This window comes from Sorex araneus, chromosome 11, assembly GCF_027595985.1.
Source record: "Sorex araneus isolate mSorAra2 chromosome 11, mSorAra2.pri, whole genome shotgun sequence".
In the NCBI taxonomy this organism is placed as follows: domain Eukaryota; kingdom Metazoa; phylum Chordata; class Mammalia; order Eulipotyphla; family Soricidae; genus Sorex; species Sorex araneus.
In genome coordinates this window covers 24,309,162-24,336,998 of record NC_073312.1, presented here as the reverse complement: position 1 = coordinate 24,336,998, position 27,837 = coordinate 24,309,162, and the positions used below count along the sequence as shown (strand labels likewise).

The 27,837-nt window shown below is 53.7% G+C and overlaps 1 protein-coding gene across 3 annotated transcripts in view; it reads left to right on the top strand.

Annotated features, from left to right (window-relative positions):
* WBP1L (WW domain binding protein 1 like) overlaps positions 1–27,837 on the top strand; it is a 65,255-nt gene that overhangs the window by 12,363 nt on the left and 25,055 nt on the right. The window contains exon 2 of one of the 3 annotated variants that reach the window (XM_055118860.1): positions 4,487–4,656. The exons of 1 other annotated variant lie outside the window; for it this stretch is intronic. In XM_055118860.1, coding sequence (XP_054974835.1) covers positions 4,558–4,656 — 99 coding nt within the window. In that variant the 5' untranslated portion in view covers positions 4,487–4,557. Of the gene's footprint in view, positions 1–4,486; positions 4,657–19,182; positions 19,380–27,837 lie in introns of those variants that run through there. One more of the 3 variants, XM_055118861.1, reaches the window with a different exon arrangement.

The window sequence follows — 27,837 nt, the reverse complement described above, 5'->3', positions numbered from 1 at the left end:
CACACACAGCTATGTCGGCTGAAGGAAGGAGCCTGCGGGTGGCCTCCCTCGTGCCTTCTAGGTCTCAGGGTTGTGAGAGAGGACATGGGCAGTTCCCCAAGGTGTGGGCCCGCTTGCCTCGGTCACCAGGCTTTCCACTGGTGCCCGCTGGCAACACAGTAACGATACTGAGCTGGATGCCCTTGGCAGCGATGAACTGCTCCGTCTGCTTACGGAGCTGGTACGGGTCCCAGAAGACCACCTTGACTAGGGGAGCCGCAGGGCTGGGGTCGTTTCCCTCATGACGCCTCTAAGGGAGCTGTGGTGTCGCGTGAAGTCCACGGCACACCCCTTTGTGGTGCTTCACGTGCATGGGGAATATGGGGCCTGTGCCCTTCCTCTGCCCACGGATCACATGGTTCATGGCAGCATCTGCTACTGAGCACGGTGGAAAGAGCCTCCTAGGTGCTTAAGGAATGCCCATGGTGTTTTCCAGAAAGGCTGGACCAGTCGGCATTCCCACCAGCGGCGGATGAGAGTCCCTCTCTCCACATCTGCGCCACCACTGGTCGTTCTTGTTCTTTTTGATGTGTGTCAGTCTCTGTGGCGTGAGATGATATCTCATTTTTGCTCCGGATGATTTGCAATGGGATACATGTTTTTGTTCTTGGTCCAGAGCGACAGAGCAGTGGGAGGGTGTTTGTCTTGTAAGCAGCCGACCTAGGTTCGATCCCGGCATCCCATATGCCTCCCCCCTCCTCCCCAGCACCGCCGGGAGTAATTCCTGAGTGCAGAGCCAGGAATAACCCCTGAGCACTGCCAAGTGTGACCCCCAAAGCAAAATGAATAAATAATTAAAAAAAATTTTTTTGTTCTAGGCTCTGCACCGAGCAGGGGAGTGGCTGGCCTTATGTTCTGGTGGTGTGACTGTTGAACTTTTTGAGACTCTGTCAAGACTGGACCATTTTGTACCTTTGCTAACGGTGTCTGAGGTTTCCCAGGTTCCACAACCCTGTGGTCGGTCTTTTCCCCCGCTATCCTGATAGGTCTTAAATAATACCTAGTTGTGGCTGTGCTTTGCATTTCCCTAGTGATTAGTGATGTCAGACATCTTTTGGGCTTCTGATGGGCACTTGTAGACTGTCCTTTTTTCAGTGTTTGTTTTGGAGGTGCTGGAAATCAGAGCCTCCTACATAGATGAGTCTCGCTCGCCGAGCCCCGCCCCCAGCCTAGATTAGTAGGTCTCTGGGGGAAGTTCCCGTTGGGTCCCTTGCTCACGTCCCTCTTCCAGCTGAAGGGAAAGAGGCTGAGTGAGACACGGTCTGGGGAAGAGGTTGATCTTTGCACACCTGTTTATATTTTGGTTTGGGGGCCATACTCGGTGGTCCTCGGGAGTGCCGGGGCGGGGGGATCATTCAGTGCCGGGATCACACTGGAAGCCTCCTGCGGGCAAAGCCTGAGCTTCTCGCTGTTGAGTGCTCTCTCTGTCTTGCCGTTGACCTTTGTGTAGAATTTGGGAGACCCTCCTGAGTGGTGCTTAGGTTGCCTGGGTTCCGGAACCGCCGGCAATTCACGGCCAACCAGGGGTGTGGTTTGGTACGAGGGACCTAGGATGGCAGCTCTTTGGGCCCTGGGGTGCTGGGGATTACCAGGGGACTTTGAAAGCCACACTCAGGGATGCTTGGGGGACCCTGTGGAGCCAGGGACCTGCAGCTAACCTTCGACTAGACTTGTCTCGGCGTCTGGCGTTCCACCGTGCCGTCCCACCGTGCCGTCCCCCCATCCTCAGGACCTGGGCCGGGGCTGAATCTCTCAAGACTTCACTTCTCGAGGTGATGCTCAGAGACCTCACCCGAGCAGCCGTTTTTGCAGTTTGCTCCTACAGTCAAAGAAATCCCCGTCCCGAGGCTGGGAGCATAGTACAAGGGGGAGGGAGGCCGATCCTGGTGAGAGCCCCGATATCACATTCAGTCACCCGAAACCCTGCCGGGAGTGGCCCCTGAGCACTTCCAGGTATGGCCCCAAAATGAACAAATAAAATAAGAATCAAACAAATCCATGTGGGGGCTGGAGAGATAGCACAGCGGTTACAGCGTTTGCCTTGCACGAGGCCGACCCGGGTTCGATTCCCAGCATCCCATATGGTCCCCTGAGCACGGCCAGGGGTAATTCCTGAGTGCAGAGCCAGGAGTAACCCCTGTGCATCGCCAGGTGTGACCCAAAAAGCAAAAAAAAAAAAAAAAAAAAAAAACAAACAAACAAAAAAAAAACAAATCCATGTGATTGATGATGCAGGTAGTTTCCAGAACAACCTCCCACCCCTCACCCCAGCTCCCAGTTAGGAAGCTGCCTGAGCCTCTTACTAGATCAGTGATCCTCAGTCTCTAGCTTTGTTTCAGTTTTTCACTGTCTGTGTGGTGTCCTTTGAAGCACTTGTGTGTGTGTGTGTGTGTGTGTGTGTGTGTGTGTGTGTGTGTGTATGAGTGAGAGAGAGAGAGAGAGAGAGGTTTTTAATTGAAGTTCACTTTTCCTGTTTCTTCCTTTGGTTGCTTGAACCTCTGGTGTTCATTAGTCTATCCTGTCCTTTATTACCTTTCTCTCCCCCTTGTCCTTCCCCTTGCCCTTCTCCTTCCCTCTCCTTTCATTTTTCAGTCTTCCTTCCTTCCTTCCTTCCTTCCTTCCTTCCTTCCTTCCTTCCTTCCTTCCTTCCTTCCTTCCTTCCTTCCTTCCTTCCTTCCCTTTTCCTTCCCCTTTCCTCTCCCTTTTACTTTTTAATTTTTTTTTTAATATTTTTGCCTTTTGGGGGTCACACCCAGTGTTGCTCGGGGGTTCCTCCCGGTTCTGCACTCAAGAATCACTCGTGGCGGTGCTTGGGGGACCATATGGGATGCCGGGATCAAACTGCGGTGGGCTCCATGCAAGACAAATATCCTACAAGCTGGACTGTCGCTCCGACCCCTCCTCTCCCTTTTAACCTAAAGCCTCACAGATGCTGTACTCGTAAGCCACCTCCCCATTTCATTCCTAAGTGCTTTAAAAAGATTAATATTATTTTAAGTCAAGAATGGGCACGGGGGGGGGGCGGGTGAGGACTGGAGAGAGAGTACAGAGGGTAGGGCGCTTGCCTTGCAGGACCTGCCTGGGTTCAATCCCCGGCACCCACTATGGTCCCCCCAGCACTACCAGGGAGTAGGGGGACCATAGGCTCTGAGCACAGAGCCAGGAGTAAGCCCTGGGCATTGCTGGGTGTGACCCCTGAACCAAAAATAAGTTAAGAAAGAATGGGCATTATTCAGAATCCTTTCACATTTTTTTTTCCTTTTTATGAAAAGCTTGAAACACAGAAGTAAAGACCATGGACAGATGAGCCCCGTGTGCCCCGAGTCCGCTTCAGTGGCTCATCCTCATGACTGCCCGTGTTTTATCTCTGTCCGCGTCCGCTTCCACTTGTCCCCAGCTTTCTTTCACTTTGAAGCAAATTGCACACCATCATTTTGAAGCAACTTGCAAACTTCCTATCGCTTCAGCCATAAATAGTTCTGTTAGACTCTCTCGAAGATAAAAAGTATTCTGTTTCTTAGCCTAAAACCGCGTACCTTATCAGGCCCTAAAAAAATCAACAGCAGTGCCTTTCTTTCTTTCTTTTTTTTTTTTTTTTTTTGCTTTTTGGGTCACACCCGGCAATGCACAGGGGTTACTCCTGGTTCTACACTCAGGAATTACTCCTGGCGGTGCTCAGGGGACCATATGGGATGCTGGGATTCAAACCCGGGTCGGCCGCGTGCAGGGCAAACGCCCTACTCACTGTGCTATCACTCCAGCCCCAGCAGTACCTTTCTTTGCCTCCCTCCTTTCGGAGCCAGGAGGAGAATGCTGAGTGCCCACTCCTGGCGGTACTTGGGGGACCATGTGGTGCTGGGGATCAGACCTTCGGCTCCCGCGTGACAAGTGTCTGCTCAGCCCGTCAGACATCTCCCAGCCTGGCCACAACACCTCAGAGTTACGGGCTAAGATGCTGCTTGTGAGAATGCATTATTACTGCAAAGGAAAAAACCAATTTAGTAACATATATGAGGAACTTACAGGGCTATAGAGAAGATGAGTATTTTGATTAGAAGTGATTAGTAGTAGCACTAGAAAATTAGGCGAGGGCTGGAGAGATAGCGCGGTGGGTTAGCTGGGAGGCTTTGCCGGTCCGAGGCCCAGGGCCGGTTCTCTGCACCCCCAGGCACAGCTGGGAGGATCGCACAGAGCTGGGACGAGCCCCGAGAGCTGCCGGGGGTGGCCCCCAAACAGAAACAACTGAAAAAGAAAAAGAACATCAAGCAACTTGGGCAATACTTCTTCAACCTTCACAATTAATTCTCATCCAGCGACCCGTGGCAAACTCTTTTCTTCCCTCCCTTAGAGCGTTTGTCATTTTGCTTGACACACATAATCCATTTCCAACCTCTGCCCAGTGCATGAAGTGAAAGATTAACTTATGACTTTTGCCCTCGATTTCTAGCATAGGGAGAAATTTTGGAAAAATCCTGCTCTTATCTGAGATTGCACAAATGGTCAGAGAAACCTGGGAAAATGAGGAGGCCCGGTCAGTGGATTTGCTCCGCGCAGCTCTCCGGGAGTGTCAGCTGTGTGTCCCCGTCCCATGCCCGGCTGACTGTGTGCGCCCTCAAGGTACAGTATCGGGGTTTCTACAGCTGCCGGGCAGTGCCACCGAGGGAGAAATGGGACGTAGGATTTGGAGGCTGAAAGCCACTGGGAAGAAGAAGGATGCTGTGGAAAACTCTCGAATTGTAGAAACAGGTGTTTGTGCTGGGGGACTTTCTGGACTGAACTGTAGGGCAGAGGCCGCCTGACCCTTATCGGAAATGCCTTCCTTGGAGCAGTCTCTGGGCAGTGCTGATAAGTCGTGAGCCTCGAGGGGGCTGGAGAAAGAGTACTGAAGATGCAGCATTTGTCTTACATGCGGTGGACCCAGGTTCAACACCTGGCACCACATGTGGTCCCCTGAGCACATCCAAGTGGGACCTAAATAAATGAAATTTAAAAAAAAAAAATTTTTTTTTAAATAATTTTAAGGGGTTTGAAAGATAGTTCGGTGGGCAGGGTGCTTGCCTTCCATGTGGCCAACCTGGGTTTGATCCCTGGCACCATTATGCAGAGCCTGGAGTCAGCCCTAAAGCACTGCCTGGTGTGACCCTCAGAAACAAATAGGAAAACCCATGAGAAGCCTTTAAGAAGAAAAAGTAATATCCGGGGCAGGGGAGAGGCTGTGACTGACATGGGGGAGCCCTGGGTTCGAGTGTCATCTTTGGCAAGTGCTGGGAGCGATAGTACAGCAGGGAGGGCATTTGCCTTGCACGGGCGACTCGGGTTCAGTTCATGGCATTCCATCTGGTCTCCTGAGCATTACCAGGGGTAAGTCCTGAGTGCAGAGCCAGGAGGAACCCCTGAGCATCGCCAGGTATGACCCAAGAAGCCAAAAAAATAGGAAAAAAGAATGGGGAACCCTGGGAGCTGGGGTAGTTCCCTCCCCCTGCACCGTCTCCACCCCCAGCCCTGAGTGGAGTCCCACAAGCCTAGAAAGAATAAAAACGAAACTCAGGTCTCAGAGAGGTTAAGCCAGTGGCCCTAGGGCTGGAGGCGAGGTTAGTGGCCAGTGGCACGATGGAATGTCTGGGCCCTGGCGGCGTCTGGCTGGTGCCTTGATGCCTGGGCTCTCGCCCTGTGGCTCACACTTGGATGTGGCTTCATTGGTACAAATTGCAGTGCCGAAGGGACGGTCCCCTGGGGGCGATCTCTCTAGGACATCTCTGCCCCTTCCATCAGGAAACGTGAGTCCGAGGTCATTGCACGTTCTCTAACCTTCAGTGTGCCTGTCTGACAGAGGGGACGGCAGAGGGGACGGCTGTGTCCCGGGGCGCCCCACTCACACGCCCTGCCACTTGCTGATGCGGGAGGATGGGATGGCTCGGCATGGCCCGCGTCTTGTCCAGAACTACGTCTGGAGTAAAGTGAGGAGTCAGAACAATGGGTGTTAAGTCGATTTTTGTCTCAGGGGAGGCGTGGCCTGTGCTTTCTATGCCTTTTTTTGCCCGGTGGAGGAACCCTCACTCAAAGGCACTTCCAGCTCGTCCCCTGACGCCCAGGCCCCGAACGTCGTGTCTGCCCACTTCGGCTCTGCTTGAGAGCTTACTCCGTGCCTTGGCCCCTCTTGGTCTGAGTGCCAGCATGCTTGCTGTTCTCCTTCTGGGTTGTCTTTCCCTCTGTGGCCTGCGGTCGGGCATCCTCATGACCAAAGGGCCAGTTTGTTTAGCCTCCCCCCCTTTACACATGCACACACACACCTGCACTATTCATGACTGCACTCAGTGATCACGGGAAGGGCTCTGGCCCTGCACATGACTGACTTGGTTTCAATCCCCAGCAACCCATAGCGTCCCCCAGGGGTGATCACTGAGTGCAGAGCCATGAGTAGTGCGTGTGTGTGTGTGTGTGTGTGTGTGTGCGCGCGCGCACGCGTATGTGGCAGGGTGGGGTGGGGTTGACAAAACAAAACAAAAACAGGAAACCCTTTCCACTTTCACCACCATCAGTTGCCATTGTCAGTTTTGCTTGGACTGTCGTCATGTATATTCCAGAAGTTTTCCTAGTCCTTGCAATTTATGGGAAGGATAAATGATCTGCTTTTGGTTTTGTTTTTCCTATTTGTGTGATTCCTGGGGCCGTGCCCAGGGGTTACTCCCCCCTCGCGCATGGGGTCGTCCTGGCAGTGCTGGGGGACCGTGCGGTGTTGGGGTGCTCGGGGGGAGCATGCCTTTCGGGGAGTGAGTCTGGGGGTCCTTCATGCACAGACATGCGCCAGCCCCCTGCGCCACCCCCAGCCAGAATAAATTGTCTTCAGTGGACTGACGTCCCAACTGAGCTATTTCAGCGGCCAGGATGAATGGGCTTAGGGCTGTCGGCTGGTGCCTTTGACCATGAAATCTTAGATGTGGAGTGGAGGGTCACGGAGTCGCCTCGGGAGGGGGAGATAATTGGTGATTTACGTAAGATCCTGTAAATGGGGGGAAGGCTGGGTGCCAGGAGCTGTTTCCAATGAGACCCTATTAAGTTTCACAATCCTTTGTGCGAAGGGATGAAAAAGGGAAGAAAAGAAAAGCATCTTCAAGGTGTTGCTAATGGAATTTTCTGGGAGCAGGAAATGAAACTCGGCACAGATTCACCCCAGACAGAGCCCCTAAGTAAAAAGCTGTGGCGGAGGGGCGTTCTGGCAGGGGCCTTCTGCTCGGAGGAAGGGACTTTTGTCTCTGAGACACTTGAGGTGCTTCCAGTTCCCCAGCTGAGGGCTTGGGAGGGGTTCCTCACGTTCCCTCTGACTGAGCTCAGCGTGCTAGCCAGGGGCCCTTGATCTTTTGGTCATTTCTGGGGCTGCTTTTCTGTGGCGGGGGAATGTCACCAACTTCAATGGGGGAGGGGGTTGGACTGCGCTGGCTTCATGTTCGCCATGTTCTGTATCCTGGGGTCTCTGTTCCCGTCTATCCGTGGTTTCTCAAGGCCCCTTTATGCAAACCAGTGCTTGCTGCCGTGAGGGCCTCAAAAATGCAGGTTTTCTTTTTTTCTCTCGTGTCCAGGGCTCACCCCTGGTGGGCTCAGAAGACTTTGTGGTGCCGGGGATTGAACCTGGGTCAGCCGCGTGCAACCCGAGCCCTACCCACTGTTCTGGCGCTCGGGCCGGAAGTGCGGGCTCTTGTCTCCTAAATTGCTGGTGTTTTTTTTTTTTTTTCACCCCAAGCGTGGTTTCCTTCAGACCTTGTTTCCTTCTTGTGGCCCTCCTTGTCCTACTGTAGGCCCTAGTCCAGTACTCGGCATGTCCGCCCTCCATGTGATCTTTATCATGGCCCCCTTGGGGGATCCTGGAGGTACCTGATGGGGGAGGAAGTACATCTGGCTTCAGCGGAGAAATGCTGCTTTCGATGACGAAATGGACTTGAGAATACGAGTGTCTGGGGCTGTGAGAGTCAGCGGAGGCGCATATCTTGTACGCGGCCTGTAAAAATCTAAAGCACGCCGAGGGGGGGTGAGCACTCGCGGGCTCTCTGGGCGGCTCTGTCTCACCACCCGCGTTCGGTGCTCTGGAACCGCAGTGTGTGGACTGGACCGGGACAGCCGGTGGTCAAGGACAGGCGAAGGAAGAACGAGGACCAAGCTGGTTGCTGATTAGTTACCGTTTATTCAATCTTCAATCTTTCTCATCTCCCGCACTCCCAGCTCCGGCCTCTCTCTGGATCTACTGCTCAACTCTGCTTCTCTCTGGCTTCTCTCTCTCCTCCTACTTACTTGTCTCTCCCACCTTACCCTCCAGGCTACAACCAGCTAGGTCGCAAAATCAACATAAGAAAGCCCTTCCTGAGGGCAGGGCACTCCAAAGCCCTTCCTCACTCTTAAGGTTTTTTTCTTTTCCTTAGTCCAGGAACTTATTAACATCTTAATACTAGTTATTTTTGTATGGACATAGCAAGGGATACATTGAGGCTTGCAAGGCAGCTCTCCTGGCAACATCTTGCCACAGGCTCAGACCACAGCACTCAGGCCAGATTAATCATTCCTCACCCTAGCAGGGTCCAAATCTAGTTATCACTGTTTGGATCATGACAGCATTTGTCCATGATCAAGCTCTTAACTTATAGTTAAGCATTAGGCACTTTGGCCAGGCCCATCTCGATGCCAGGGTAGCACACAACTCACCGCTTGCCCTGGGTCCTTCTTGTCCCACGTCGGGACCGTGCTTTGGGGGTGCTAGGAAGTAAGGGCAGCTGAGGCTTAGGTCAAGAGAACAGATGCCCTGGAGGAAAATATCATGTAGAGTCAAATGACTCCCAGGTTACAAAAGCATAACATTTGTTAAGTCTTCCTGTGTCCATACAAAAAGGACTTGCTCTGAATAAACTATGCAAAGGACTCAAGGAGAAGAGAAAAACATTATTTACAAGTCAACAGAACACCAAGAAAGAAGCTACAAATAAACAAAGAGGAATAGGAGCACTGTAATGGGAGTAACCCAATAAACCTAAACTACTGAGGCTATGTTATCCTACATATCCCCCTTTTTCTTTTTACAAAAACACCAAAATTTGAAAATGAGGAACAATTCCAAATTACAACACAATTTCAAATAACAATACAGTCTCATTAGTTTTGCTAAGATTTCAGTCCGACCCTGGGTCCAGAGCAGTGCTTGTAGTAAAGAGTCCAATTGTCCTGCACTGTCCAGGGGTGGTAAGAGTCACCAATGATAAGAGTCATTTAGTCACAGTTTGAAGAAATGAAGTTTCTGGATCAAAACTGAAGAGTTGTCCTTGTAACAGCAGCAGTAGTGGTAGCAGCAATGAGTCTCTGGAAAGCAGCTATTAGGAGTCCAACAAATTTCAGGAAGCACTGGATCAGTCAGGGAGCACTGGAACAGGAGCATCGCAACTTCTGGCAGGAGAACTTCAGCAGAGGAATGCAGCCATTCTCTGGTCTGGTTCCTCGGCAGTCATAGGTGCAACCTAGCTTATGTTTGGAAAAAACACTTTAAAGTTATTAGAGGCTTTGACAGTTGGGGTTTGGTCTCCATGCCTGTGGATAAAGAGACAGAGGAAAGCTCCAATACAAATGGATATCCTAGAGATAAATGAAAAGGTGTTCCTGTTAAATCATTCCTTTCTCGTTCAGGAACCTGTGAATTCCAAGGAAAGGGTGAAAATAAAGTATTGTTAATTCAAATATGGAGGCCTGGTGGTTGTCCAATCCACAACCTGTAAAAGAGGGGTAGAAGGAAAGGTCTTAATGTGACCTCATTAGATGTGTAAGGAGCTAGAGGCCTTTGCTGCAGGTCCTCTAACGCTGGCTCCTCTTCTTTCCTTGTGACTTCCAGCTGAAGTCAGTTTGGCGATGAAGCAGAGCTGGAATTTGAAGGGTTGTGAGACTCTGGAGGTCTGAGATCCAAATCAGGTGGTTGAATTCTGCTTTTGATAAGAAGTAAAGGGATCCAAAGTTTCTTAGTGGGGTTATCATCTGTTGAAACAAAAGCATAGCCTTTTCCTCGAATAAGGAGTTTTCCTGCTACATTCAATTGAGAAAATACCTCCTTTTTGTATTTGATTTAACATTCCATATGTCCACTGAAAATGCAGAGGTGGTGGGCTTAAGGCCGCAGTGTTCTATACTGAAAAGGGGTTGTAGTAACTGTATCAGGGCAGGAAATAGGCTGCACTTCCTGCCATCCCTGGCTGCAGCGATTATACTGATTGGAGCTTTGAGACTCCACACTGGGGAAAGGGGCTGCAACTGAGAACATCCTCTGATCTTGCGGGGCCTGGGGCTGGCCCCCTTGCAGGTGTCCCGAGTTGGGGTCACCCACTGCATCAAAATTAAAGCGACAATCTCTGGCCCAATGATTTCCCCTCTTACACCGGGGACAGGGCCCGGGAGGTGCAAGTCTGGCTCTGCAGTCTCTGGCCCAGTGGTTTCCCTCCTTACACCTGGGACAGGGCCCAGGACGTGCTCTCGTAGCACGGCTTGGGGGCGCATTGCAATCTCTACGAAAGTGGCCTGGTTTTCCACAATTAAAACATCTTTTCTGAGCTTGTCTCTGTAAGGCATAGACCTGCACCTTATATTTAACAGAGACAACATTCCAGCATGCTTCCAAGTACCCGAATATGTCTTCCTTCTCCTTAATAGGGCGCAGAATGGCTTGGCAATCCTCATTAGCATTTTCAAAGGCCAATTGTTTAGTCAACAGCTCATGAGTCTCCTTACCCTCAACCTGCATTTCTATGGCTTCCATCAATCTTCCTACAAAGTCTGCATAAGGTTCTGAGGCTCTCTGGACAATCTTTGTAAAGCTTCCCTTAAATTCTGCTTCTGCATAAACCTTCTCCCATGCACGCAGGGCTCCGTCACGGACATAAGCAAGAACAGCACGAGGCAGGGTGACTTGCCTTTCTGGGTCGTGCCATTTCCCTTCACCAGTTAACATCTCACAAGTCAACTCAATCCCTGAAAAGTTTTGTCCAGCATGGCGTAGGCCTTGAAGCTTTGCCTTGGCCTCCTTGCTGAACCACATTCTCCACTGCAAGTACTGAGAACGGCTTAAGCACGTCTTAGCAACCCTGTGAAAATCTTGAGGTGCCCAGTAGGCCTTTTTACTCCAGTCTGTAAGATACTCTCTACAGTACGGAGATGTAGGCCCGTACGAGACACAGGCCTGTTTGAAACGACTGAGAGAATCCATCCTTAACCTGCGATAAGATGGATGCTGCTTCTTCTCTGCCTGGACTGGGCAATTGGGAGCATGTCCCGAGCGGTTTGGAGGCCGCTTGGCTGAGTCACTCTCGGACTCAGAATCTGAGTAAGTGGCAGAAGACTCATAACCAGCATCACTTCCATCTAATACACTAGAAGTAGAGCAATATTCACCAGCCTCAGAAGTATTTTTACTATGGAAACCCTTTCGAGACTTAGGTGTGGGAGGAGCTGAGGCCGTATTGTTCCATATATTCTCCTCCACATCAACTGCACTTTTCAAAAACAGGAGAATAGAATTAACAATCTCCCAGGTAGTCCAGAATTCCATGGGGATCTTAGTCCCTTCCTTAGATGCCTTGGAGACATTTTTCCTAACTTGTTTCCAAATCTTACTTTCTAGAGTTCCTTCGTCTGGGAACCATGGGTTAACTGCATAAACTACCTTAAAGCAGGACCGGAGTTGGTCTCTGGAAATGCAGAGTTCCGGGTCTCCTGTTCTGCGGTAGAGACACTGAATCAAATCCATAAATGGCTTGCCCTGTTCAGTCTGGCTCGAGAAAATATGAAAGATCTTGGGAAGGCCCAGAATCTGTCCCATCTTAGTGGAGGATTGCTGTTCTGATTTTAATCCACAGCACACTAAAAAATCCTGTTCTCCCACTCTCTAGAGTGGGGTGCACCGAACGCTATTCTTACCTTTAGTTGGTAGTTCGTGCCCGCTCCAGGGACGCCAGCTGTAAAAATCTAAAGCACGCCGAGGGGGGGTGAGCACTCGCGGGCTCTCTGGGCGGCTCTGTCTCACCACCCGCGTTCGGTGCTCTGGAACCGCAGTGTGTGGACTGGACCGGGACAGCCGGTGGTCAAGGACAGGCGAAGGAAGAACGAGGACCAAGCTGGTTGCTGATTAGTTACCGTTTATTCAATCTTCAATCTTTCTCATCTCCCGCACTCCCAGCTCCGGCCTCTCTCTGGATCTACTGCTCAACTCTGCTTCTCTCTGGCTTCTCTCTCTCCTCCTACTTACTTGTCTCTCCCACCTTACCCTCCAGGCTACAACCAGCTAGGTCGCAAAATCAACATAAGAAAGCCCTTCCTGAGGGCAGGGCACTCCAAAGCCCTTCCTCACTCTTAAGGTTTTTTTCTTTTCCTTAGTCCAGGAACTTATTAACATCTTAATACTAGTTATTTTTGTATGGACATAGCAAGGGATACATTGAGGCTTGCAAGGCAGCTCTCCTGGCAACATCTTGCCACAGGCTCAGACCACAGCACTCAGGCCAGATTAATCATTCCTCACCCTAGCAGGGTCCAAATCTAGTTATCACTGTTTGGATCATGACAGCATTTGTCCATGATCAAGCTCTTAACTTATAGTTAAGCATTAGGCACTTTGGCCAGGCCCATCTCGATGCCAGGGTAGCACACAACTCACCGCTTGCCCTGGGTCCTTCTTGTCCCACGTCGGGACCGTGCTTTGGGGGTGCTAGGAAGTAAGGGCAGCTGAGGCTTAGGTCAAGAGAACAGATGCCCTGGAGGAAAATATCATGTAGAGTCAAATGACTCCCAGGTTACAAAAGCATAACATTTGTTAAGTCTTCCTGTGTCCATACAAAAAGGACTTGCTCTGAATAAACTATGCAAAGGACTCAAGGAGAAGAGAAAAACATTATTTACAAGTCAACAGAACACCAAGAAAGAAGCTACAAATAAACAAAGAGGAATAGGAGCACTGTAATGGGAGTAACCCAATAAACCTAAACTACTGAGGCTATGTTATCCTACAGCGGCCGGCCCTGGTTTCCCCCGGACATCATCGGGGGCAGCCCTGGAGGACCGTGGTCTCCGCCAGGAGAGCCCGTGAGGTCTCTGGCACCCAAGGGCAGCGTCCTCCAGCCCTTGCATCGAGCTGCCAGCCCAGGTGGCCACAGATCACCAACGGGGCCCCCAGATCTACCTCCTGAGCATGCTTGGGAGGCCCTCCTTTGTACCCCCCGCCCCAGAAAAAAGGGGAAAAGGAGTGAATTGCACGTTCCTGTAAAAGAATAAGCTCTCTCCCTGGATGGTGCCAGCAGCCGCTCCAGGGCTCCCCGTGGAGCTGACTTCCTTGAAGCTTTTTTTGATTTTGGTCCACACCTTGCTGTGCTCAGGCCTTACTCCTGGCTCTGACTCAGGGATCACTCCTGGTGGGCTCAGGAGACCATCTGGGGTGCCGGGGGCTCCCGCCCCAGGGCTGGTGGATGCTGGTGGGAAGGAAGACCTCAGGGTCCCTTGATTGATGTCCTGCCCCATGTTTGTGGTGCGCAGCCTCCAGTTGACTCTTTCTGTAGTGCTCTCTTGGGTTGTGGGTGGGGGCGCGGCAGGCAGTGAGTCGGGACCCACTCGTGTCTGGCTGCTCTGTTCAAGTCAGCACTCTCCAGGATTTAATTGTGCCGCGCCCTGACCTGACAAGACTCGAGGGCCGGAACCGCAGATGTTCTGCGTCAGCCTCGCCGCCTCTACCCACAGCTCCTGGAGAGAAAATGACCATTTTTTGCTCGCTCAAGGATCTCTTCGGTGCCGGGCCTGGCAGTGCGGTTGTGTTCTGACAGAACCCTCTTTCTTGTTTTTTTTTGTTTGTTTGTTTTTTTGCTTTTTGGGTCACACCCGGGGCAATGCACAGGGGTTACTCCTGGTTCTACACTCAGGAATGACTCCTGGCGGTGCTCAGGGGACCATATGGGATGCTGGGATTCGAACCCGGGTCTGCCGCGTGCAAGGCAAACGCCCTACCCGCTGTGCTATCGCTCCAGCCCCCAGAACCCTCTTTCTTCAGGTTCCTTGCTTGCTGCCGGGCTGGGGTCCCACGAGCACGGCTGGCTGCATGGCCAGAGGCGGAGGGGCGTGCTGACCAGAGCCCCAGGCCTGGGGTCCCGTTGTGCGGTGGAGGGGCTGGGCGGGGGAGGGCACCTCTGAGTGCTGGGAACGGACGAGAGCTGCGGGGCTTTCCCAGCACATCTGCCCCGACAGCTGCAGCTCCTGAGTGGGCCAGCACAGGCGTCCCAGGCCGAGGGCCCTGGCCGCGCTCTGGAATGCCCCGGTCACGTGCAGGCTCAAGTGTCCGCCTTCGGAACATGCCCGTCTCCTCAGGTTACCGGCCGGTCCTCGACCCTGGGTGTTGCCCTCCTGGGACTCTGGTGTGGGAGCCCCTGACTCAGGCGCACCTGTGCAGGAAGCGGCCCTCGAGCCTGCTCCCGCCTCGCCCGCCCGCCCGCCCGGGGCCGCCCGGGTTTCTGCAGCTGAGAAATGGAGATGGTAGCGACCGCACGGGCTCGTTCTGGGGCTTAGGGAGATGTGGGCCAAGTGGGGTTCCCTGTCCAGTCTGACGGTCCCATTGTCAGTGCCGGACAGACTCTCCTTCTCACCTCTGCCTGGCCCAGACTCTCAGCTCTGGGCGCCCGGCGGGTGTGGGGAGGGAGTGATGAAACCGGCCTGCTAGAAACCGGCCTGACCTGTCTCGCTCTTGGGAAGATCCTCTCGGGGCAGCAGTAAGGGACCCAGGGCCAGGGCAGGAGAACTGTCGGGGAGCACCCGGGCCACCCCCAGTTGTGTTGGGGAGGGGCGGGGCGTGCAGGCGGGGCTCGCACATGCTAGGCCGGTGCTCTCGTACTGGTGTCTCCCCCCTGGACCTGCTCAGAGACTCTTGATTTCCTTTTGGGTTTGGGACTCCCCCACACACACACAGTTCTCCGGACCTCCTGCTGCTGTGCTTGGCGGACTGTGTGGTGCTGGGGTTTGAACCTGGGTCTCCCACATGCAGCGCACAGGCTCCACCCTTTGAGCCATCTCCTGGACTCAACTTTTTTTTTTTTTGGTGGGGGGAGGGCTTTGTTTTGCTTTTTTTGCTTTTTGTGCTTTGGGGCCACACCCACCGGTGCTCAGAACTTACTCCTGGTTTTGTGCTCAGAGATCACTGTTGGTGGGGCTTGGGGGACTGACCACATGTGGTTTTGGTGTGTGTGGGTGGTGAACCCAGGTTGGGTGCATGCAAGGTAAATGCCTGAACCACTGTACCACTGTACTCTCTCTCCAGCCCCTGGGCCCAACATTCTTAAATCAGTTAGTGAAAGGTCGAGTTCTGTGAGCCATGAGCATGTAGGCTGCTGCAGGGGTCCTCGTACAGAGTAAGTTAATCAGACTTAGGGGTTCAGCATCGCTCTCGGAGACTGGCTGAGCCGGGAAGGAGGTGACCGGGTCAGTGATCAGATGTGTCAGACACTGACTGTTGTCATACATTGTAACGTTTTGGTATTATCCTGCATTATTTCTGATTTAGAGTGTCTCTGTCTGTCTATCTGTCTGTCTATCTGTCTCTCTCACCATGCCATGAATTCACTGAAATGTGTGTTGTTAGGTAGATGACAAATTATCTGAAGAAGGGTTTGACTTACCAGGTTGGAACTTGGATCACTGACATAAAAGAACTCCCCTCCCCACACCTTTTTTTTTTTTTTCTCAGACAAGTAAAAGTTGCTAATGATGGTCTCACCTCTTTTTTTTTTTCTTGTTTTTTGCTTTTTGGGTCACACCCAGCGATGCTCAGGGGTTACTCCTGGCACTGCACTCGGAAATTACTCCTGGCAGTGCTGGGGGACCTTATGGGATGGCGGGGATCGAACCTGGGTCTGCCGCATGCAAGGCAAACACCCTACCCGCTGTGCTATCGCTCCAGGCCCTGGTCTCACCTCTTAAATCCCACCCAAAGCTAGTTACTTTATTCCTTGGTTATAGTAATGTTTGTTGGGCATTGCAAAAAAGTGAATTTACCTTCCTAGGAGTGCCTGTGTTTGCCAATTCAATCTCTTTTTCTACTCACACCCTGAACCTCAGTGCTCCAAGAGGATTAATTAATTGGCCAAGGGATGGGGCACCAGATGGAAGCCACCATCAGCGCTCACTCTGTGAGGGGCTGTGACCTTGCTCCGTTACCTTCTGGCTCTAGTGGTGCCTTCTTTAACGTGTGACTTTCTCACTTCGCTAGAGACAAAGCAATAAGACGTTAGGAGTCTGCAACCCGAGTGCCATCCCCAGCACCCCATATGGTCCCCTGAGACCCCCTCAGAGTGATTTCTGAGTACAGAACCTGGAGTAGGACCTGAGCACTGCTGAGTGTCACCCCCAAGGCAAATAAACCCGAACTAAAACCAAACCAAAGACAAAGCAGCAGGTGTGAGTCAGAAACCGTCCTGGGAGGCCCCCCTACAGGGTGTCGTGTTGGTTGGGGCCCTGAAATCTTTGATACAGTTGTTCTTCTTTTTTTTTTTCCCCAACCCTGTTTTTGGGGTCTTAACCCTGCGATGCTCCTGACTGACTTCTTGCTCCGCACTTAGGCAAGGCCCCGGGGACCTTGTGCAGTGCCAGGGATTGAACCTGGGTCAGCTGCGAGCAGGCAAGCAAGCGCCCTGCGCCCGGCGTGCTCGAGTATCGCTCCGGCCCGCTTTGCTCTTTTGAACTCCTGCAGTTAGGTTTGAATACATCTGTGGAAGTCGCACTTAGATAACTGTTGGTTAGAAATTTTGGTTAGAAATGAACCAGTGCGGGGCTGGAGTGATAGCACAGCGGGTAGGGTGTTTGCCTTGCACACGGCTAACCCGGGTTTGAATCCCAGCATCCCATATGGTCCCCTGAGCACTGCCAGGAGTAATTCCTGAGTGTAGAACCAGGAGTAACCCCTGTGCATCGCCGGGTGTGACCCAAAAAGCAAAAAAAAAAAAAAAAAGAAAGAAAGAAATGAGCCAGTGCCCACGGTCCCTGGGAGCAGGGCTGTACCCAGCACCTGGAAGCCTGCCTGCAAGAGCCCCGGGCGGGGAAGGAGCGGCTGCACGGTGGCCGGGGACACCTCTCCGTCTCATTTGCTCGCCAGTGTCAGTCGTTCTGCATGGATTCTGGGGTAGCGGGTAATTACCAGGGCACTGAGGCAATGAGAAGAAGGCGCTGAAAGCTGCCTCTTTGCCCTGCCCTGGGCTTGCCCTGCCGCCCCACCTGCCCACCTGGCACGGCGGCCTGTTGGGTGAAGTGGTTGGCAGGCCTGGGATCAGTAAGACCAGGTGTCTGGAGGATCTGAGGGCAGAATGTCTGTTTCTTGTTTCTTCTCTTCCTCCTGGCTGGGAGGCATTTTTTTTCTTTTTTTTGGCTTTTTGGGTCACACCCGGCGATGCTCAGGGGTTACTCCTGGCTCATATACTCAGGAATTAACTCCTGGCGGTGCTCAGGGGACCCTATGGGATGCTGGGAATTGAACCTGGGTCGGCCCCATGCCAGGCAAATGCCCTACCCTCCCTCCCCCCACTTTTTTTTTTTTTTTTTTGCATTCTTTTTTGAGGAAGAGGCTCAGCAGGCTTGGCTCAGTCATTTCCTTGTCAGGAAAGTCGCCTTGCCCTTGACCGGCAGGGAGACGTCTGCAGTACACCTTGTCTGCCCTGGCACTGCTGAGGATTGAGCCGGACTGGTCCCTGCTGTGAGTGTTGGTCCTGCCGGTTTATCGCTTGGGGCGATGGATACTAATTTGCAAAAGTCATTTCTGACTTTCCTGGGTCCTGCCAAACCCAGTGCCACGGAGGCCTTCACTGTCGATCACCGATCGCTGACAGAGAATCGTACTTGTTTTGAAAGCCGTGGAAAGCCAACTTTCACTGTGGTCCGAGAAGTTAACAGGAAGGAACTCGGGGGCTGGAGAGAATACAGCGGGGCAGGGCGCGTGGCTTGGCATGTGGCCAACCCGGGTTTGATCCCCGGGACCTGATGGGGTCCCCCAAGCCCGCCAGGAGTGGTCCCCGAGCACAAAGCCAGGAGTAAGCCCTGTACACAGCCACGTATGGCCCCGACTCCAAAGGGCAGGGAGGGAGGCACGCTGGATTTTCAAACTCCCTCTGGAGACAACTCCCCCTTAGTCACTTCTGTTCTTTGTCCTTTGCAAAGTGTCCAGGAGGGTCGAGGGTTTAGGGCCAGGGAGTGGGGCTGTGACCTGATCTTCAGGGAAGGGAAGGGTGGCCAGGTGGGGGTGAGGGCTGGCTTCCCCTCCCCCCCACCTCCTCCCCCCCCCCCCCCCCCCCCCGGGAGAGCCCAGGGCCCAGGGCCTTGGCTGCTGGGGCTGAGTTTGTGACTAGAGAGTCTTTTTCTCCGTCAACTGCTTGTGGAGCCGACACCGAGCTAGGGAGAGTTTAAATATAGACAATCCGAGTTACCGGCCACTTGGAGGCGGGGTGGGGGGAAGGGCGGGGAGGTGCGCTTGTACCTTCTCTAAGACAAGTGTGGAAAGATGTTGGCACCTGTACACGCACAGCTTGTTTATGAAACAGAAACTTGACTATCGAACTGAGCCCGCCCCCCGCCCCAGGTCAGCGTCCGCCCAAGCTGCCAGGTCCCGCGTTTGCTTGGAAAAGGCACCTCTCCTCGGCCCGTTCTGCAACTGCCTTCGACACCCCCGCCCCCACCCGGGACCTTGGTGGGGGGCGGGGGGAGCCCCCTGAATGCCTGGCTGTTTATGGAGCTGGGACTCTGGCTGGGGGCGCGGCTCTGAAATGGACGGACTTGGGGTCTGATTTTCTTTCCCAGGGCTTAGAAACAATGGGGAGCATCCAGCCCTCATTCAGAGGCCTCGCCTTTCAGCTGCGAGGGCTTGATTTATGCACGTCCCCGGCGTGGCCCCCCTGCCCTCCCCGCAGGCCTGGCCCTCTCTGGGCTCACATTCTCCTCTGTATTCCACAGCAGCTGTCTGGAGTTTTTTTTTTTTCTCTCTCTCTCTGCCGTGCCTGAACTGATGTCATTTCCCCCTTGGCAGACAGCTTGGGGTTTTGCTGCGTCTGAGATATGTCATGGGAAGGTGGGGGTGGGTCAGAGCCTGGCGGAGGGAGCCAGGCAGGGGGAGTCGCGAGCTGGAGGGAGTGCGCCGGCCGGCTGGGGCCCGGACTCTGTTTACTTTCTCTTCTTTGCCAGGGAGGCCGGGGGCCCTGGGCCCCGCGGGTGGGGGAAAGGCGCCTTCCCAGACCCTAACTTTTCAGAGTTCCTTTGTTCCTGTCGCTGGACGATGCTCTTGCACAATGCCTTTCCTCTGGGGGCTGAGACAGGTAATGGGGCCGGGGCTCGGGCAGGGCTGAAGGGCAGGAGCCTTGCGGGGTGCTGGGGGGTGGAGGGACTCTGGCAAGTAGTGCAGCTGCCGCGGGCTGGCGCCTCTGAGGAGCGGCGGGCCTCCTCGGCCTCCTCCTCGGCCGGTCGCTCTTCCCCTTCTGAACCACAGTATTGTACTCTGAGCCCCGTGTTGCTCCCCCTCCATCCTGATGCTGGGGGGCCTTTGAGGGGGCTGTGCTCGCCGGAGTAGACCTGGGAAGGCCGGGAGGAGCAGTTGGGGGTGCCGGGGAGGGCGAGAGGGGAGGGTGGGGTGGGATTCTTACCCCCCAGCCCCCCTTTCTTCGTTCCTTCCCCCTCTGGATTCGGCTGGCCTGCAGGAATTTCTTCCCTGTTCTCTGGTTCTGAAGAGGTTGGGGGTGCAGTGGGGGTCTCCCTGGGGAAGGGTGGACGCGCTGCTGCCCCCCCCCCCCGGGGGTGGCTCAGGGACCTGTGGGCTGCCTGGGAGGGCTGGGGGGTGGGGGGGCCTCAGTCTGGCTTTCCTGGCGGGGACCCAGGGGCCGAGGGGCTGTGTGGGAAGCCTGGCGCTAAGTTAAGTGCCTGCCGGGAAGGAGCGCGCGTGGCCGACCCCGCCGCCACGGCGAGGACCAACTGCTGCGGGCGGGCGGCCGGCCATTTGCTCCAGGGCCTCGCGGGGCGTCCCCGCCGCCCCCTGTAGTCTGAGAGGCTCCGTCAGAATGTGGCTCTGTCACCACGGGCGGCTGTCGGAGGGGGTGGGGACGGCAGGGCAGGCCACACACCCTCAGCTGCCCGCGCCTGGGTGAGGAGCAGCCGCAGGATCAAGGCAGAAGCGCGGCTGGCTGAGGCCTCGGGTCTGCTCCCGCTCAGGAAGGCCCCGAGTAGGCGGAGTGGGTCAGAAAAGCAGTTTTGGCTACAATAGCAATCATCCCCCTTCCCGCGCCACTGGCCTTAACTTCAGTGTCCCTCTAATGCAGCTGACCAGCAGCGAGAGAGAGAAGAGACAGACAGAGACAGAGACAAAGAGAGACAGAGTCAGAGACACAGAGACAGAGACACAGAGACAGAGACACAGAGACAGAGACACAAAAACAGACACAGAGATACAGAGATAGGCAGAGACAGAGACACAGAGACAGAGAGACAGACACAGACAGAGACATAGGGACAGACAGAGACACAGAAACAGACAGAGACACAGAGATACAGAGAGACACAGATACAGAGATCGGCAGACACAGAGACAGAGACACAGAAACAGTCACAGAGACACAGATACAGAGATAGGCAGAGACAGAGACACAGACAGAGATACAGAGACAGACACAGACAGAGATACGGAGACAGAGATACAGAGATAGGCAGAGACAGACAGAGATAGAGAGATAGTCAGAGAATGGGACCCCATCTCAGCGCGTCTGCCTTCCTCGAGAATCATGCCTTCTGACCGGGCAGACTGAGCCCTGGCAAGAGTCCTGAGCGTTGGGAGCAGGACGGAGGCAGCCGCGCCCGCGAGGTCAGCAGCGCTGGCTTGTCTGGGTGCTCACACTCTGGCTCACTCACACCCCCCTCCTGAGCGGGAAGAGCGAGACCTGCGTCCCCAGGGCCCTGGCAGAGGTGGCTCAGGCCGTCGCCCTGCTTGGAGCCGCCCCCTCCTCCGCCCAGAGAGGGGTTGGGAGCATTTCACGATAGTGTCCACTATGAACGGTGCCATAGCTGACCGTGAGGAAGTGTTGAGTGGAGACTGTCTTCTGTTTATTATTATTACTATTATTGTTCTTACTATTATTATTTTGGTTTTTGAGCCACACTGGGCTGTATTCAGGACTTACTCCTATCTCTGCATTCAGGGCTCACTACTGGCAGTGCTCGGGAGCAGATGGGGTGGTGGGGATCAATTCTGCGGCGGCTGTGTGTCAGGCAAGTACCCTGCCTGCCGTTCTCTCTCTCCAGCCCCAAGACCGTCATTTTTGGTTGCTCACTGCTGATGTGCTGCTGTGTGTGTGTGTGGGTGGGGGGGGGGGGGCAGGCAGGAACCTTGAAGCGCCCCCTGCAGGGCACAGGGTGTGGAAGAGGAGTGCTGGCGCCTGGCCTGTGCCCCCTTGTGCCCTGTGTGGAGTTGGGAGGCGGTGACTCCTCCTCCCCACGCTCTAACCCCCTCACACACTGAGGAGGCCAGGAGGAAGGGCATCGAGGACCAGCTGAATCTCGACTTGGGGCAGAGTTTCAGGAACTTTCCCTCTTGAAGGCCTCAGGTCTTTCCCGTGCTCCTGCACAAGTGGGTGAGGGGCGGGGACCAGATGGTAACGGGGACAGAGAGTCAGATTCGCCTCTGGCGGGGGCCCAGGCTGCGGTATTGCCGATTCTTAGGACCCCAGAGCCAGAGGGCCTCTTGAAGGTGCTTCCTGCCCTTGGCATCACTGGTTTAAACCTTGTCTATGGGGGCCGGAGAGATGGTACAGTGGGTAGGGCATTGTGTTGCATGCAGCTGACCTGGGTTTCATCCTTGGCACTCCTGATGGTTCCCCAACCCTGCCACGAGTAATTCCCGAGTGCAGATCCAAAACACACAATCAAACTTTGCCTGTAAAAATCTTGAATAGTATTGGTTGCCTACTTTTGTATATTTCGAGCATTTCTGGGTCTGACAGAGGCTGCATTCTCTGTATGGAGCTACATTGAAGTTTCCCTTCTAAAGATTGTTGAGAGGTGGGGGGTGGCTTGGAGGTAGAGGCCTGGCCTTGCATGTGTGAGCCTCTGGGTTCCATCCCCCACTCTGTGGGAGTTCAGGGAGGAGATGTTGTAATTCTGTTTTCTTTTCTTTCTTTCTTTCTTTTTTTTTTTTTTTTTTTGAGCACGCCAGCTTTGTGCAGGGCTTGCTCCTGGCTCTGTGCTCAGAGCATATGCGGTGACAGGGATCTAAAGCCCGTTAGCTGCATGGAAGGCAAGCGCCACGGTGCTATCTCAGTAGCCCAGTAGTTCTGTGTAAGAAAACAAAACTCAAATATTATTGTTTCATTTTGTTTTGGGGTCATAACCAGCATTGCTCAGGGGTTACTCCTGGCTCTGCTCTCAGGAATCACTCCTGGTGGTGCTCAAGGGACCATATGGGATGCTAGGAATCGAACCCGGGTCGGCCGTGTGCAAGGAAAACTCCCTTCCCGCTGTGCTGTCGCTCCAGCCCCACATTGGAGATTCTGGGGCCGGGGCCAGAGTACAGTGCAGAGGGTGGTCGCCTTGCACACGGCCTCCCTGGGTGCAAATCTGGCACCCCAAGTGCCCTCCCCCCACACCCCCAGCCCTGCCAGGAGTGATCCCTGAGCACAGAGCAAAAATGTGCTCTCCCCTCCCCCAGCAAAAAGGGGAGATTCTCTAGATCTGAGGTCCCTGGTTCTGGGTACGTGTGTTTCTGTGAAGTTCCCAGAGGGGTCTCCCCGAGGTCATTCCTGGTCCCGCTTTGGAAGACTCTCAGACCTCCTTCCTCCCCGCCCCGGGCCCGCACTCAGGTTCCGAGGCTGGGAAATCCTGCCGGGTCAGGGCGCTGAGACGATCTGGAACAGGACATGCCCGTGGTCATGCCCAGGGCTGGGGGTGGCACAGAAGGTTTCCCTGAGGAGGTGACATCCGATCTGAGCCTTGAGGAGTGAGTAGGAGTTTACTGGACATGTGAGCTGGGAAGGAGCATTCCAGACAGCTCAGATCAGGACGTTGTTTTTGTTTCCTCCTGAAGATGAGAAGGGAGACTGTCCCCTGGCTTAGCATGAAGGCTGCCCGGGGCCGGCAGGGACCTTGGGTCTCCAACGGTTATTGTCCTTTATGACAGAAGGAAGGAGGGACACATCAGGCCTCTCTCTCTGTTAAATTAACCGGAAGTTGTAGTCTTCTTCTTTTTCTTTTTTTTTTTTTTTGCTTTTTGGGTCACACCCGGCAATGCACAGGGGTTACTCCTGGCTTTGTACTCAGGAATTACTCCTGGCGGTGCTCAGGGGACCATATGGGATGCTGGGAATCGAACCCAGGTCGGCCGCATGCAAGGCAAATGCCTTACCCGCTGTGCTATCGCTCTGGCCCTGGAAGCTGTAGTCTTGACTAAAATAGTCATTTTGTTTGCAAAGTGATATGGTAATCTAGGGATAGGAGGGAAAGAAATAGGTGGGTGAGATTAGAGAGAGTTTGACCTCAAAGGAAAACTCCTGAGCAAGGACTCAATATCTGCACCCAGGCTATGCGGGAAATTGTGCTCTCAGACTTTCTGCCCCTCCCCAGGTGTTTATCTGACCGTCCTGCAGGTTACTCATCCCCTGGGTGAGGCAGTGTAGAACGAGGTATTTCATCTGGCTTGCGCATCCTTAAGGAGACCCCATGGCTCCTTCCCCCTGCCCTTCCTTTCTTCAGATCAGGTTTCTTTCTTTTTTCGGGGGTGGGGGGTTGCCAGGGATTAGGCCCAGGTTGGCTGAATGCAAGGCCAGTGCCCTCCCCACTGCACCGAGGCTCCAGTGCCTCCTTCAAGTCAAGTTTCTGCTGAGCCCGTCTCAGCTCCCCTAGGGCTCTCAAGCTCGACTGCCTGAGAACGAGAACCTGAGCACACTCCAACTAGAGGAGCCCAAGGCCAGAGGAGGGCCGGCACCGCGTCCCACACTTCAGTTAGAGCACTGGATTGAGCATGCTCTCCCCGTGCTATCAGCGATCAGAAAATGGGCTTTCTGACGGAGCCAGTCCAGATGATTGCCTCCCGGAGGACATGATTATCACCGAGTGTTCTTAGTCTGCGGTGGGAATGAGCTGCTTCACGTCGGGCTCAGAAAGCGGGAGAATTCCCGTCGCCAGTGTTGGGGCTCTCCGAAGGATCGTGTCCCAGTCCTGTCCCCAGGACGCTGTGGGTGCTAGGAGGCGTACAGGCTCCCCCCGAGCCCTCCTGGGGTTTGGGGACGGGGAGGAGAGTAGGCACAGGTGAGGGGACTCTCTGCCAGTGGAGGTGTCTATGGGGTCTCAGCGAGGGGGTGCGCGGCTGGACTCGGCTGCCGCAGGTGGCCCTGTCACGCAGGAGTAGTTGCCATCCTGCAGGTGTGTGGAAGGTCACCAGCCGAGGGGAAGGCCTAGTTGGTGAGATGCAGGCTGCATCCATCAAGACAGACTCGCATTCTGTGTCGTGGCAGAGGGGCGAAGGGTGTGTGTGTATGTGTGTGTGTGTGTGTGTGTGTGTGTGTTTATACCTGGCGGTGCTCAGGGCTGACTCCTGGCTCAGTGCTCGAGACCACTCCTGGTGGTGCTTGCAGGATCATCCTATGGGGGAATGTGAACTGCCCACTGCCCAGTGCCTCGGAATCCTTCGTTTCTCAGTGGTGGTGCCTGCCAGTCATCCCTGGGGGGCGGGGGGGAAACGCTCTCAGGCAGTGTACCCTCTGAACCGCCTGAGACGTACACCCGCTTGTCTCGGGTTGGAATCCGAGGCAGGGAGAAAAACCATGTGCTGTCCCGGGGAGCTCGTCTGCTTGCTTGATGGAGTGGAGGTCACCTCCTGGTCCTTGATTGTCCTGAGGCTGCAGTGTTGGACTTGGTAGCCCAGGGTCAGGGGAAGGAAGAGAAGCTGGGTGCCCTGTAAGGACAGCCCTGGACCTACGCAGCCGGGCATTAGGCAAACGTGTCCGTGACATTTTCTGTTTCGCCACGACGGCCGCCTTGAGTAAGAGGTTCGTCTCCTTTCTCCTGTGTGAGGAGGCCAGGGCCCCAGAAGTGACCTGTGCCTGCTGGGCTGCTCGTGTGCGGCCCTGGCGGGGGCGGGCGGGCCTCCTCAGTGTGGCCTTGCTTGACGGGTAGTTTCGGGGTGGTGCGTGCCCCAAAAGCTGGCGGCCAGACTTGCTCGCTGCACGCTCTGGCTGTGCCAAGGAAACCAGCCCCTGCCCACACACGGTGCAGAGAACACCAAGGTGACACTTGTTGTTTGCACTCCGAGAAGCTGAAGCCAAAATCCGTATCTGAAGCGATTTACGGGAAGGTGGCAGCTCCAGGAAGCACCTCCGTCCCTTGTTGTCACTGTGCCAAAGAAAGGGTGGCGAGTAGCCTAGTCCTTCCAGGTGAATTTTTAAACTCCTTATCATCTCTGTTGCAAAGACATCTCCGTTCCTGTCTTAGAGGAACGTGGCTGGTTTGTCTCCTCACCAGATTCCTCTTATCAAAGCACGGCGAAGCCACGGGCAGCTGGACGGACGGACCCTCAGTGGGAAAGAAGACAGTTGGTCTTGAGACTTTTATCTAGGATGGTGCCAGAGAAAACATTCCCATCGTCCAGTGGTAGCTCATGGGTTGGAGCCACCCCCTTCCACTTCTTTTCCTTGAAGAGGTACATTTTAGTTCCGGCCAAGCAGAGTAAATTGGGAATTCTTTCAAAATTGCTACAAAGGGGCTGGAGAGATAGTGCAGCAGGCAAGGCACTTGCGCACGGCTGACTCGGGTTCTATCCCCGGCATCCCCTAGGGTTCCCTGAGCACCACCAGGAGTGATTTCTAAGTTCAGAACCAAAAGTAAGCCCTGAGCATTGCTAGGTGTGGCCCAAAATTTAAATAAATAAAATTTAAAAGTACTATAAAATCCCTCCTGCCCCCTAATTCCCTAATAGTCCAATAGAAAAATTTGATTCTGGCTTCCTAAAACAACAACAACATCTCCTCTTCCTCTTCCCCTCCTCGTCATCATAGTCCTCCTCCTCCTCCTCTTATTCTTCTAAAGCAAGAAAGTTTTTTATTGAAATTTATTTAAAAAGATATGAGGGTAGGGGCTAGAGCAATAGCACAGCAGGGAGGGCGTTTGCCTTGCACGTGGCCAACCCGGGTTAGATTCCCAGCATCCCATATGGTCCCCTGAGCACCACCAGGGGTAATTCCTGAGTGCAGAGCCAGGAGTGACCCCTGTGCATCACTGGGTGTAACCCAAAAAGCAAAAAAAAAAAATTAAAATAAATAAAGGAAAAATAAATGAATAAAGGAATCATAGCTGAGAAGTCCCCAGAGTTCAGGCATGCAAAACCCAGATGCAAGAAACCCAAAGGGTTCCAGCTAAGAGAGACCCAAATAAAAAAATATCCCTAAACTGGGGCTGTTTCCCCATCCCCCCCATCTCAGTAGTGTTTGGACATTGTTAGTTGTCACAAATGGGGACGGGGTGTTGGTGCATCACCAGGAACAGCAGTTTCTAAATTTTGTTTCTTCCTCTCAATAATCTGAATAACCCCTTCCCCAAAGGATAGGGTCTCAGAGTACCTTTGATTAATTTGGGCCACACCTGGTGGTGCTCAGGGCTCACTCCTGTTCTGTGCTCAGGGATCACTCCTGGCATTGTTTGGGGGACCATATGGGGTGCTGGAGATTGAGCCCGAGTTGACCACGTGCACGACAAGCACCCTGCCTGCTGTACTATTGTTCTGGCCCCCTAAATACCTCTCTGTACTAAAAATAATTTGACTGTGGCTCCTTTAGTACCAAACCACACTTCAAGCCAGGTATCGATGGTTGTGACTTGCTTTGTTGTCGTTTATCTCTGATGACCTACTGGGTTTCTTTGTTGGCCTGCGGTGTGGACGGTGCTCCGGGTCGAACTTGGGGCTCCCGCATGCAATGCTTGCTACTCAGCTCTTTGTGCTCTCTCTCCTGCCCTGAGATTGTTTTTAACGTGACCCCTTGTCCGAGGTAGAGCCAATGGTTTCCTTGAGCAGTGCTGCATGTGACACTGGGACAGATCTCTGCAGAGACAGGCGCACAAAGCAAGTCCTGTCATTGTCAGCCCCGGCCAAAGCCTGTAGGTGCTGTGAAGAGAAAACGGGTGAGACTGGGGCTTCGGCTTGAAATGAGGGCTGTTTCTGCGCCCCCCACGTTGTTCTCTTCATCGTCCAGCAGAGCTGGTGACTCTGGTCCGGCACTTTGGCAACAGATTGCCTTATACCTTGAAGAGCTCAGTCCTCTGAAAGAGAAAACTGAGTTGTATTGGTAAACTTGTGAGTGAGCTGGGAATGAAACTGAATGCTTTCAGGAAGGGTTCAGCAAGAAGAATTGACATAGAAATTTTTTTTCTTCCTCTTCTAATCATAAAAAAATATTACTATTTGGGGCTGGAGTGATAGCATGGCGGATAGGGCATTTGCCTTGCACGTGGCTGACCTGGGTTCGATTCCCAGCATCCCATAGGGTCCCCTGAGCACCACCAGGGGTAATTCCTGAGTGCAGAGCCAGGAGTAACCCCTGTGCATCGCAGGGTGTGACCCCAAAAAAAAAAAAAGCAACAACAACAACAAAATACTACTATTTAGTTGTTACAAAGTTCCTCAGTTTGTGCCTGTCAGCATCGGGGCTGGAAGTTTAATCCTTGAGCATGAAGTTATTTCCACTGCCATGTGGAGTAGAATGCTGGGAAACTTGCTTTCTCTCTGTGACCGTTCTGGGACTGTTCCCT